This window comes from Monomorium pharaonis, chromosome 1, assembly GCF_013373865.1.
Source record: "Monomorium pharaonis isolate MP-MQ-018 chromosome 1, ASM1337386v2, whole genome shotgun sequence".
NCBI lineage: Eukaryota > Metazoa > Arthropoda > Insecta > Hymenoptera > Formicidae > Monomorium > Monomorium pharaonis.
The window spans coordinates 23,499,484-23,512,347 of NC_050467.1; the positions used below are offsets into that span (position 1 = coordinate 23,499,484).

The 12,864-nt window shown below is 40.9% G+C and overlaps 1 protein-coding gene across 4 annotated transcripts in view; it reads left to right on the forward strand.

The window, feature by feature from the left end:
• The window catches only part of LOC105836997 (MICOS complex subunit Mic60), a 34,603-nt gene that overhangs the window by 14,805 nt on the left and 6,934 nt on the right, over positions 1 to 12,864 (forward strand). For all 4 annotated transcript variants that reach the window (XM_028192145.1, XM_028192146.1, XM_012681440.2 and 1 more), the window contains 2 exons: positions 9,779 to 9,937; positions 12,091 to 12,194. In XM_028192145.1, coding sequence (XP_028047946.1) covers positions 9,779 to 9,937; positions 12,091 to 12,194 — 263 coding nt within the window. The remainder of the gene's footprint in view (positions 1 to 9,778; positions 9,938 to 12,090; positions 12,195 to 12,864) is intronic.

The window sequence follows — 12,864 nt, forward strand, 5'->3', positions numbered from 1 at the left end:
TCATTTTTTATAAATATAATAAATAATAAAATATCTGTGCATATCGTGATAATAATTATAGTAGCCTGGGTTGCTGAATAAATTACTTTTATGGAGGAAATGGAGGAAAGAATATAAAAGAAGCGCTAGCTTTTCTCATCAATTGGTTCGATTAGAGGACATCGTTTATCGTTCGAAAACTGAAAATTTTTAATCGTGGGTAATAAATCTCTTGATCGACTACGAGAGTCATATTCCGAGTTGAAATTTATGGCGGTGCATTTTGCTTTTATTGCCGAATCATTCGCGATTGTTTGCGCGCCGAATTAACTTTTATAGCATGCGCAGACATTTTAGATGTAACTTTTCTTCGTTTGTAATTCATGTTGTTCGCAAACGTGTATTTAAGGATATAGAAAATAATTTATATTGTCCGATGTACCGCGCCTCGCCGAAGAATGGCTCCGTGAATCTGCAAAAAAGGCATCTAATATCCATGAGAGTCGACTTTTCTACGCCGAGTGGGACGCAGAAATCGGATTTTTAATCGCAAGTGCACGAGCATTTATGAATCAATATTTCCTCGGTCGCGCGTGAACGGCGCGACAACCGTACGAGAATCGTAATTCCCTCGTAAATCAGACAGTACGTGTTCCTCGGTGCCGAACGTCTCAAAATTAATAGCGTGACAGCTGGAAGCGGGACGCATAAACGTCGAAACGCGTAAAAGTTTGGGACGCGACGCGGGATGGAGATGAAGGTGGAATACTGATGGGCTCGTACACACGTACGTAGAGGAGAGAGCGTGTAATACCTCGAACCGCCGATACATATTTTAATTAGGCTTGGCTGAATATAAAAATATAAAAATATAGCAAAAAATATATATTAATGTGAGACTTTAAATATTAAACGAATATTCTACTAAAGCTAAGCCGGTGAATAATTGAATAAATTCGCCTCTTTAGTATTTTTTATATATTTTGCTATAAATATTGATTTTCCTCTCATAAAATTGATACCTGTCCTATGAATTTGATTGAGATGCATACTGATCGCATCCGCGCGCGTTTTAATTAAATTCAGCGTTTAAAATGCGGTTTTTTGTACACTATCACCACGGTTTATCTCGCATGATTTTCGTCCTGACGAAAATGGTTCGACGAAATCGGGAGGGTAGAAAAAAATAGAAGAAGAAAGTAGGTCGCCGAGCTGGTGGGTTCCCACATCGTCGCCCTTTCTTCTTGCCCTTCGTGGCTGCAATGTCTACAACTCCTTTCCTTTATTCCCCGCGCGGAAACACTCTGCGAGAAGAAAGGCACTCGTTTACGCGAGGCTCGAGGAAGTAATACGGGTAATATCGAAGAAAAATCGTCCGCGGTCGGCAGAAAATATTATCGCTGGACATTGACAAAGAGTCGCTCAAATCTCGAAGCAGTCGTCATCGTTTTGAGTCGTACAGCGACTTCGCGTACGTAATTAAGCTGACTTCAATTTTTCCTCCGAAACAGTAGAACGGAAAAAGTTAAGCGATATAAAAATCTTTAAAAATATTTTACAAATTAAATACGTCCCACGTCTCTTTTTTTCTTCCGAGGATCAGCTTTTCTGCTTTCGACAACTTTTGTACCGAATATATTTCGCCCGAAATTTCCATCCTGCGTCAGCGCTGCGGTGAAAATTGCAGATACCAAAAGGGTAGATCTGAAAGGCGCTCGTTTGCCCGACGTGATCTTCCGGCGTACAATGATCGCGGCTCCTCGCTTTTCCTGACTTCCATTCCGCTGCTTTTTCTGCGCATTACTGTCGAGATACCGTACCTTCGGAATGCGGCTTAACCGTGTTCTTACGTCGCCGCTCGAAATGCAACGGGCAACTTTCCCTCGTGAGAGAGAGAGAGAGAGAAACGTTCCTCCTCTATTTCTCCCTCGCGCCGTGTGGTTTCAGCGTCAGAAGACAGGGGCAAAAAGAAAAGCCAGCCGGTACTCGAGTACCCGGGCTCTCGGCTCGTATTTCAACGGACCGCGGTGCTCCGCTGGTGCCGGCTCGTGCCAGGAAACTGCACGACAGTAGAAATAAAGTCCTGGTGGAGTTTCTCTGTAACGGCCGCAAATAACGTCCGCCGGTGGCGCGCGTCACCGGACCAGCGATATCGGGGCGTTTTTCCCGCCCCCCGCTATTAAAAAAAAAACAGCGCTGTTAATGAGAGAAGTCTCGGGAGTAAGGTTTACCGATTAGGTGGGCGCTTGTATTGACTGTCGGGCCGTATCGAGTCACCGACTGGACTGAACTTTGTGAATTTTGTAGAACGCCGATACAGAGGGAGGACGAACGCTTCTAGTGCGTTAGTACCGCGGCAATTAAAAGTTTTCTCGGTTATCTTAATTGATATTAGTTGCCTTTGTGGCGGAACCGTAAAAAAAACTGGAAAGACGACAGCGGATAATTTATAACGAAATTAAAAATGAAATTCTATACGTTCAACTCGGGAACACTGAAAGAAGTTGATGATATTTACTGAGCTTTGGTAAAATACATGTTCGGTTCACTCGGTGGACAATATAATCATATTAATAATATTTAGTAACTGTGATAATCAATTGTTTAGTAATTGATTAGTTACTATTATATTTGCTTACTATTAATATAATTATTAATATGTTTTGTATTAATCACACTTTTGATTAAAATTGTTTTACTAAAACTTGATTATTATTATCAAACTTTTTATATGTATAATTGGAAATAATTATACTGATTGAATATTAATTATTCACAGTACTTACACAGATACTGTGTGTTTCGCGAATCGCTGTTAAAAATCTGTTATGATTATTTGGTGTCTTTTATTATTATTTAATAATTCGCGATTATTATATGATATGTTATGCCAAAAATATACGCTATATCGTGTCCATTTACAAAATCACGCGAGGTTTAATACCATTTTAACGCCAGGTAAGGATAATTATCGCTTAAAATCGGAATTGAAACTAAAATCCGGAGCTGTCGCTGCTCTTTCGTTCGCCGACATTTTTACAGACACTTTAAATAATCTGGCCACCCACGGGAGTAACGGGCCGCCTGTCGATGAAACGAAATCAAAAACCGTCCGCAGTGCTGCAGTGCCAAATTGATCGTTCTCTATCGGCAGAGCTTGTTTCGTTCTTTCGATGAGCGCGCAAGTGTTCGGGATGACATTTATGAAAGTGTTTTTCAGAAAATCGGTGTCGCGGAGCATTGCCCTTAGAATTCTGCCGAAGGGACAATTGCACCGAGATGAGGGATGCAATTGAGAATCCTTGCTGACATTATAGAATTTCGATTAAGGACACAATAAGGACTAGATGCGTAAGATTATTAGACATTTTTGAAGTTGAAAATATACAAATATTTTTTGTGATTTTTTTTACTATCAGTTCTCTTTTGATTTATTTATTGACGCGTCAATAAATTGTAACAACGCTACCTTTATTCCCCACACGTTACGCGTTTTGTCAAAGTATAAACATATACATGTCGGACGTGGTGTTTGATTTCACGACGTTGACGTAACGTGCTATAAATTGTTTACAGTCCAAATTGTATTTCATGTAACAAACACCCATTCGCACGTATCCATTTTCAGGATACGTTTATTGGATCTAGAATATTCGGATTGAGATACATCGACAGGCTGAGATAGTTAATTCGTATCCATTAGTTGTACATAAAAAGTGTACTAAAAACTTACAGCAAGAAAGGACCTATCGAGCTTTTCAGGCAGTTCCACTTTAGAATTTAATTTTTCGCAATCTCTTATTTTTCAATTTTTATCATTTCGTTGAAATATTTTAATGTGATTAAGCTCGCAAATTAGAATTTTATTAATGTATGCTAAAATGTGAAATTGAGTGAAGCGGCAGGGACTCTATTTTAATGCGGCCGGCAAAAAATACTTGTCAATCGTTGGCTCTTGCACGATAGATTTATTAATATTATTTTTTGTCGATCGGTCGCTATATTCGCTCGCTAACCACTAGACTAATTTACGAACGAGACAATAAACTCTGTGCTGGTGGGTAGCATTTGCAGCCTCGATTAATTATCCTCGTCGCTGATGCGCGAATTTTTCTACCTGCTAGAGCCCTCGATTGCTCGATTCTCGAGCTATAGAATTTTTTGTTCGTTTTTATAGAGCTTCGAACGAAAAGCAATCAATTATCCCGAGCGCGCGAGACCACCAATGACGGGATTTTCGCGTTTCCACGTGAATGTCTGTACCATTTCAATCTATTCTCCTCGTAGTATTGTTATATTCTTTAAAGCACACACTTTTGCATATTTAAAAATTTTTTTTTTCCCGGAATTTCTGCTTAAGAGGATTTAATTTTAAAATAATACGCTTTAGATACAGTAACATTATTTTGTGTGTAAACTTATTAGATAACGTGAAAACTAGATTTACGCGTTAAGAAATTAACTTGTGTACATTCGAATTGGCACGAGTGAGAGAAAAGAAGACAATTTGACAAGCGCAGGATTAAACAGAGAAATGAAAGCACAACAAAGTCAGCTGTATTCTAGCTGTATCCTAGAATAGACCGATTAAATAGGCCGTTCGCTATTCTGTGTTGTCCTAACCGCGCCGTTGCGGCCTGGAAATTTAATTTCGGCAGAGTTTGCGGATGCTTGTACCGATACATTTTATCGCTTTTATCTTGATGGCCGAGTTAGCGTTCTGATAGCATCCGAGGTGGCGGCTTGATACGTCTTCTAACCGAAAAGGCCGCTTAAAATAATTTGCTTAACTAATGAAATTCCCGTGGAGTCACGCGCGGAGATAAGAGACGACGGACACACATCGTAAATACTTTAAACCAATGTTACGCCCGGAGCAATCGGGTTGTCCTCGTTAGAAAGTTGCCGTCGTAAACGATCTTATTTCGCGATTAAGCGCGGTGCACATATCCGGTCACGCCGTGGGCTTCCGGTATCTTGATATAGAAGAAAAAAAAACTGGTCGCGCATTTTACGCGATGTTTAGCCGCTGGGGCCGATGTGCGGGAGCCGCAGCGTCATGGCACAATGTGTACCGGACAGGGGGAGAGCGTTTGGCGTGTCGGCACGACACGGGGAGGGGGAGGGGGGGAGATTGTGCAATCCACCCTTTTGTCGTGCGTTGACCGCATCGTTACGCTCGTCAATCCGAGAGCGTTTGGAAAACAGGGTCACAGATAGGACAAAGAGAGGAGAAGAGGGTGCGCGAATGGGGCGGTTTGCGCGTGGCGACGAAAGCAGGACACCGAGGAGGAGCCCTCTCGAAATTCACACAATTCTCGGAGTATAAAATGTCACGTGGCCTAGCGCCGCTTAACTCTCTTCGTACTGATTTAACCAGTACTTCGCCTCGTGAAAGACGAGCCGGTGGGCCGGAAACGATAGAGGGCGAAGGGAGAGAAGACTTCTCTCTGTTCCAGATTCATTCAAATGAACCGATAAGTACTGTCCGGCCACAAATTTTCATAACAATAATGTCAGCCTTTTAATTTTCTCCTTATCGATTAACTGGAATTTAAATCTATGAGAGAGAGAAAGAGAGAGGAGGGAGAGAGGGAGGGAAAGAACATAAAAGAGAAGAACAGCAGTGTGTGACCTGGCGCAGTGCCATCTGATAACATACGGAATTTTTTGTGATGAATGGTGGCAGGCGTATAAACGATTATTGGATGGAAAATATGTGAAACAAAGCGCGAAACACAATTACTAAAGGCAGGTAGCATGATACTGCACAGAGAGAGAATGCTCTAAATACATACATATCGTTTCGTTATAATTAAACTTAATAATTTAAATTTAATTTCATTCGCGTGTTTTAATCGACACTCGCCAGTAGTACAACATCCGCTTTATCTCACTCCTATGAGGATGGCATGACGATCACAGACGAAGCTGGGAGCGAAGCAGAAAAATTGACACACGTACCGAAATTTCAAGATAAACAAACAGTTTACTGCAATTTCTCTACATATATACGATAACCAATATTTGCCGGGGATGAAATTTAGAACTCCCAACGACCGAATCGAATCCTCACTCGTTAGGTTGTTGTAACAGCAATTTATAAAATAAAGGATTTGAAATACATTTTTGAATGTTTCTGGGTCGTTATTTTTTTCTTTTTTTTTTTTTAAAACTTCTCGTGCGGTGCGATAAACGCGGGAAAAATGTCCGCGGACCGGTAATTACGATCTTCGCGAGTACCAGTGGAGACAATTAATTCCGACAGACCGCAGAGCGGAAGTTCGTCCGAGCGACGATACGCCGCCGCTGGCCGTACGCTCGGACAAACTAGTAATTATCCGGAATAATTGGACGCGTTCACTCGGGGAGTCTGATAATTCCTCGCGGCGGATTTAGCAAGGTTCGGCAACTTTTCGCGACGTCCGGTCGTCAGCCGCGAACGTGGGCTTCTTCGTCCACGTAATAACGCCATTTCGTCTGACGAGGAGAGGACAGGGATGAGTTGCCGACACGCGAGATCGAGTGGATCCGGCTTGAAACGGTTCCCGAGAACCCTTCGACCTTCTCCGTTTTCCACGTCGATGCCCCCGCCGACCAGCTCGAGCGTGAGAATCGTTCGTTGAAGGTCCATCGCGCGGCAATATAAGCACGGAGGAAAAAGGGAGAACGAGGGAAAGCAGATTCCGGGGTATATATCTCACGTCGGGCAATCGGTCTGTCACTTTGGCTTTACGGTCGCTTTGGCTTTAAGTTGTCGTCGAAGTTGATGCGTCTCGCCGATACAATTGCGGGACCCGATATTGCGTGAGAGAAGAGATGCGCACTTGTACGACGTTAATTTATGATCGATCGTTTACACGCGGGAAATGTATAATGTAGTGCGAGAAAGCGATGGTCTCTAAAATATCGCGTCTTTTCCCGATAATTTATCTTCACCATTTATAGCCTTCAAGTACTTTGCATTTTAGTAGCGATAAAGTTGATGAAAATCGATCGATTATGTATGCGATGTGCAGTGGGCGTTATCAGTTAAGCAGGATTTGAAGTGAGATTATGAGACCAAATATTGAAATCGCATAAATCATTTTGTTTTATTATATGTTTTGCATATTTATCTACAAAGATTACATTCCGCAAATCGGAGCATTCGGAAGTTAAATTGTTTTTCTCTCTTTTTTTTTCAATGCCAGATATATTTGGCGTGTATTTCGACAGGCGACTGTACAAAAATAGGATAGATAGGTCAATGTAGCATTATAGCGAATGCAACGATATTGCCAATAAACCCCGAACGATGACTGGCAAGCAGACATAAAACCACGGACTTAATAACTGTCCGAATGTTACCGAGTAATTAGTTTCTAGGGCGAGTACACGCCATCCATCCCGCGGACGGAATTTCGCCGTGGACAACACGTCGATACGTTTTCTGTATGATTTTTCACGAGAATTACCCATCACGCTCGACCTACTCATAAAAGGAAATAGCGACAGACGGTCGCGGTCTATGTGTAATGCACCAATAAAGCGGGCGAAGCCGGGCGAGGCAATAAAGCCGAAATGGCACGACGGATTCGGTAATTCGCTCGGCATGCCGACCAAGATTTGGTTCGCGGTTGCGAATTTGCGAGGTTGCTTGCTTATGCGGCGAAATTGATAATACGGTCCACCGAGGCGTCGCGCAATAAAAATGCGCCGCCCCGCGAAGGATTAGCTTAAAGAGCACCGGATTTTTATTGCCATTGTGAGAAATGATATTACCGCGGCCGCGGAACCACGGATATTCGGTTATTCGTGCACGAGTAATTTAAAACGGGAGATAACTGGGGCGCTGGCTGACTAAGCCTTCATAAGGATTCCCCTTTTTTTCTCCTCTCCTTTGCTGAACGTTGATTACGAATATTTTATGAAAAAAAAAAGCGCGATAACGATATTTGGATGATAAAAGTGCGCCCCGTAACTCGCCGCGACGACAAAATTGCGGGGAAGGGTGGAGCACCCTTCTATCGCGAGAGATTAATCACGCGCGCGTCTGTGTTCTCGAAACGTTCGTGCTTTTAGAGCGATTGTCGTTATAAAGAATGATATTGCACTTATTACAGGCCGTAATTTGCTTTCGCGCTTCTCTTTAAAGCCCGAAAGCGTGAACTGGCTGTGTAATTACTTCAATAATTTTAGAATGCGACGATAATGTTGAATTAGACAAACGTTCTAAAATGAAAATTATGCTACGAGTCCCGCAATTAAAGTGATTGCCTATGTCGCATAATGAACGGAGATCCGATTCTGTAGATCGGATCCTGGATCTGGGAGGAACAGGCTGAAACGAAAGAGAGTCGCGCGAAAAATCTCTAACCAAGCGGAGTAATTTCCTCGAGACAAGAGATCGCTCCGTAAACCCTATCCGGATTGATACGCGTAATAAATCACGAGCCGGAAGCACCAAGAGATCCGGCTGAATCCCATTCCTCTCGCCTGCCTTGGCGTTAACAGTCGTGCCGAACATCTTCCTGGCCGATTTACAGTTCATCAATCGCCGGTCGACAGGTGGATGCTCGTCATGCCCCGTCGATTAAACGCCAATTATGCCGGCACGATAATTTAACGATGATTCAATTAGTCGCGGTGAAGTTAACAAAATACGAAATATCGCAAATATCGCGTTTATATTACCATTTAATTGACCCGCCGAGAGAGTATGCATATTTCAAAAACAATATTTTCACGATGCTCGACTCTCGTATGAAAATATTTATTACGATACAAACAATGCTTGAATACATGTTCAATTTGACCATATTGACAGCGAAGTTTGTCCATTTCGGCTGTTTATTCCTCCGTCGCCAGTTGTTTCCCAGCGAATCTGTGCCGGACGGATGCGTCTGTAAAACACATTATTATTCAGTGCGAGTTATTGTATAAATAAATCGCTGCGTTTTATTTGAATGTGTATTACAATATATTAATGTTTCAACAAATGGCCGTGAATTACGCGTTTAGCGTTTTCGAGTTTTATCCCTGTTTACGAACGGAATTACGCGCAACGCCGATCTTGCGCGACCTTTTATGACGCGAGCACGTGTCGAGAGAGCTTGGTTCGACGAGCTTTCATAATTCACGTACGTATCGGGATTTTCCCACGGCAAGCACTGTTATCGAAAAATTTCGCCACGTCATGGGAGCGCGTGAAATGTTTGTCACTGTAACACGATACCCCCGCACAATACTCCCGAGGATTTCTAAATGATCGGGAAAACCGCAACGGATCCGTGGACACAAATTAAATTAGACAAGCGAATTTTACAAATTGATCTCTCATGACGATCACCAATTCCCCCTTTTTTTTTCTTTTGAATAATTTCGAGGTAGATTGAAGTAGACCGGCAAATCATAATTCAATGTTGGACTTAATAACGATATTAAGTTTTACCGTTGCATACACACGCTAATGTATGCAGCATAGACACACATATATCGAGTAAATTGCTAAATTCCACTTTCGTCTGGTATTTTTGAAATATTTAAACATCCAGCGCGTAATAACTTTTGGATATAAATCCTGGTAGCTATCTCTTTCGGTAATTTACGGCTGTAAAAATGCAAAATTATGTTAGTGAAGAGAAACGAGCGCGACTTTCAGGTTTTATCAGCACCGTATAAACTTTCAGCTCGGGCTATTAACAGGCGGGACTGTTTAAATTTTTAATAGTCGAGAATGTAGTCCAAGTTTCTCTCTTGACTACAAGGAATTATTTATTAAGATGTAAATAATTTAAATGAAATATTTCTGTCGCAGCTCGTATGGAGGAGGAGAAGGGTGCATCGAATGTACAGATCCTTTGGGCGGCCTGTCAAGCTTTGGCCAGGACAGTAAAAATCATGCCGCTAGGTGCACCAAAGGATAAACCAATTAAACCGTTAGAATCCGAAATGAAGGCCGTCGTCAAGGCAGCACGTAAGTATTTTGATAAAATTTAATATTAGGGGAGGGGTATATTTAAAAAAATTAAATAATTAATATTAAAAATTTAAGAAAGTTAACGATGCCATAGAAATTTTAATTTATAAATTTTAACACGTAAATAATATTAATTTATTACAATATTAATATGCGCCACATGCCGCTGCTTAGGATAATTTATTCGAAATATTTTACCATGTGCATATATGCTAACTTAGGTATTTGGGTGCACTTTCCTCTCAAACGAAGAAATAACGCGGTGGGCTTCCAAAGTAATTTCATATTACGGTGGGCTGCGGTTTGTGTCTGATACAAAATACGGCGAATAACTTTTAAAGTAGCGCGAGAAACTTAGAAACGCAGAGCACGGACTTTGTAGCTGCAGAGAGACGCCGCATTTCGCTTGTACTGCAGTCACCTCGTAATTATTATTACTTGCAATTGTATGCGTTGTTATTATTATTACTGCGTTTTTTTTTCGCAAATAAGTTTGGTTGATTAAATACAAAAGGTTGAATTACTTAACTTGACATTGCATAGAATCGCCTGTTCGTTATTAGTTTTCCGGAAACACTAAATATGTACGTATTTGCAGAGAGTGTGGTTAAATAATATTTAAATATTTAAATAGTATTTAAATAATAAAAATCTAACATACACTTTCTCGTCTCCTCTTTCTTTGTCTTTTTTTCACAATAGGCGAACAATTTATCTAAATTTCAGTTTAATGTTTATTTATGTATTTCCATTATTATTCCATGCTCTGATACCGAAAAATATTATTTTTTTACGAGATGTGTTATTGTTTCATTCTTCGAATTTTTTCGACGTGACATAGCGCCGTTTCCAACACGTTGAAACACGCTTTTAACAGCACTTTGCTACACAACAATAGTATTCGAACGTATAAAAGCCGAGATTCGCATATTTCATCTGGTTCTCTCGATACTTTTCTCTCGATACTTTTTTCGTAAATATAATTTGTCATATATACATCTTCGTGTTTTGCTGCTCACTGTCTCTCGACGCTTGCAATCGTCAATTTGAAATACGAGCTCTATCAAGTGACGTTGATTTTTGTCGACATTGATCTGCTCTTTTATCAATCAAAGTTTAATCTAATTTGAAACTACGAACACGGGGAAAGAGTATTATTCTAGCTTTTAGAGTATTATAGCGGCTTTTCCTCCTCACTCGGAAACGAGTTCCGCACGCGCTTTTAATCGCTCGCCAGCCACCCGCCGCCACGTCCTAGCAATTCGTGCTCCGAACCGAGTATGAAAGGCTGGAACAATAGAGACGACACGATAGAGTCTCTTTCTCTCAAATCGAAATGCGTGTATGTAGGCCACACGGCTGAGCGGGTAAGACCGCGGAGCAAGAGGCAAAGTGCGGTGCGGAAGAGAGCACCGTCGAAGATTTACGGTTTAATCGGAAGCGAACGGAGCCTTCATAACGGCTGTAACGGTGGGCATTTCAAAAGAGAGCCCCATGTTGGCCTGATTGAGCGTCGCGCACTTGTTCATTAATTGTCCCCCTACCGCGGACATTCGCGTTCTTAGTTACGCCGAGTGTCTATAAATTTTCCCCTCCCCCCCAGCGTTTTCACCATTTTAATCTCTTATCGCAAAATTGCTTTTGTAATTTTAATTTTCATTGAATAACGATTAGCACGACGCGAGGCGTATTCTCGCCGGGTACAGTCGATGATTGCTCAAACTACTGGCGTAAATTTGCGATTATAATGCATTCCGCGCGATGCATAAAAACAGCTTTCACCATACAATAAACTTATTATTGTACACATGTGTTATTTGCGATAACTACGAACCGCAACTTGAAACGTGTAACATTGCCATAGCGCGTTGTAGGTGCAGTGTAAGCAATACGTTCACCGAGAGAAAAAGCGTAGCCGGAGTGTTGCGGGCACGGTGGCCACAAAGCAAATTGGACTATAGCAGAAATTCGGTTATTGCGAATAACATACGTACGCTGATTAATTTCACTCGCCGGTATTTTCGAAATGTCTGTCAATGAACAAACGAGCGGAAGAAAAATAGAACGTTAATTGGTACTTCAATTAATGAAACAGATGGCTGGAGTATTTCGCATTCGATTCAGTTTTCCGTTTCCTTTGATTCTTCCAGCGAAGGAGGATCCCCTGGTGTGCGCCGCTATCCAGAGCATTCCCGAGGAGGCGGCCAAAAGAGGCGTATTCGCGGAAGATACTCTCCGCGAGAGGTTCCTCAAGGTAATTACCCGAGCTTCTCACGTTCTTTAGACTGTTCTCGCGTGTTTTTCGCAAGACGATCTTTGAAATCGCTGATTGCCAGTACATGATTTGAATTGACAAATAAATAAACTCTTCGCATTATTGCACCTATGCTGTTAAATATCAAGTTTAAATTTCTTGAGTCATTAACGTATAACATTTTGTTATTTTTCACTTCCGTGTGCGTTGAAATTTTTTTAATACAAAACGTAATTGAAAGAACAAATTAAGTAGTATTGATATGTGTATGGACCTAGTAAGCGAATTAAATTTTACATTTTTTTAAGTTAAATTATTTTATTGTATCTTTTTTGTGAAATTAATCACATATTAAATAGGAGCAAGACGATCTATTGAAATGATTAAGAATATTTGAAATTACGTATAATTCAACTATCAATTTAACAGTGTATAATATAATACTTTGTGCAATATATTCTTATTACGTTATATGAAGTTTGATTATTTCTAGGTCTATATTGAGTTCAGTTAAATTTGTTACGTCGTTAATGCAATAAATTTTGCACCGTAATAATTATTTTTTAGAGTTTCCCTTTTTATTTACAAAGTTTTTTACGGCATTAACTTACGGAATTCGTTTATGTAAATGATAATATCAATTTTTCAAAGTGGTTCGCTCGTTGTACAT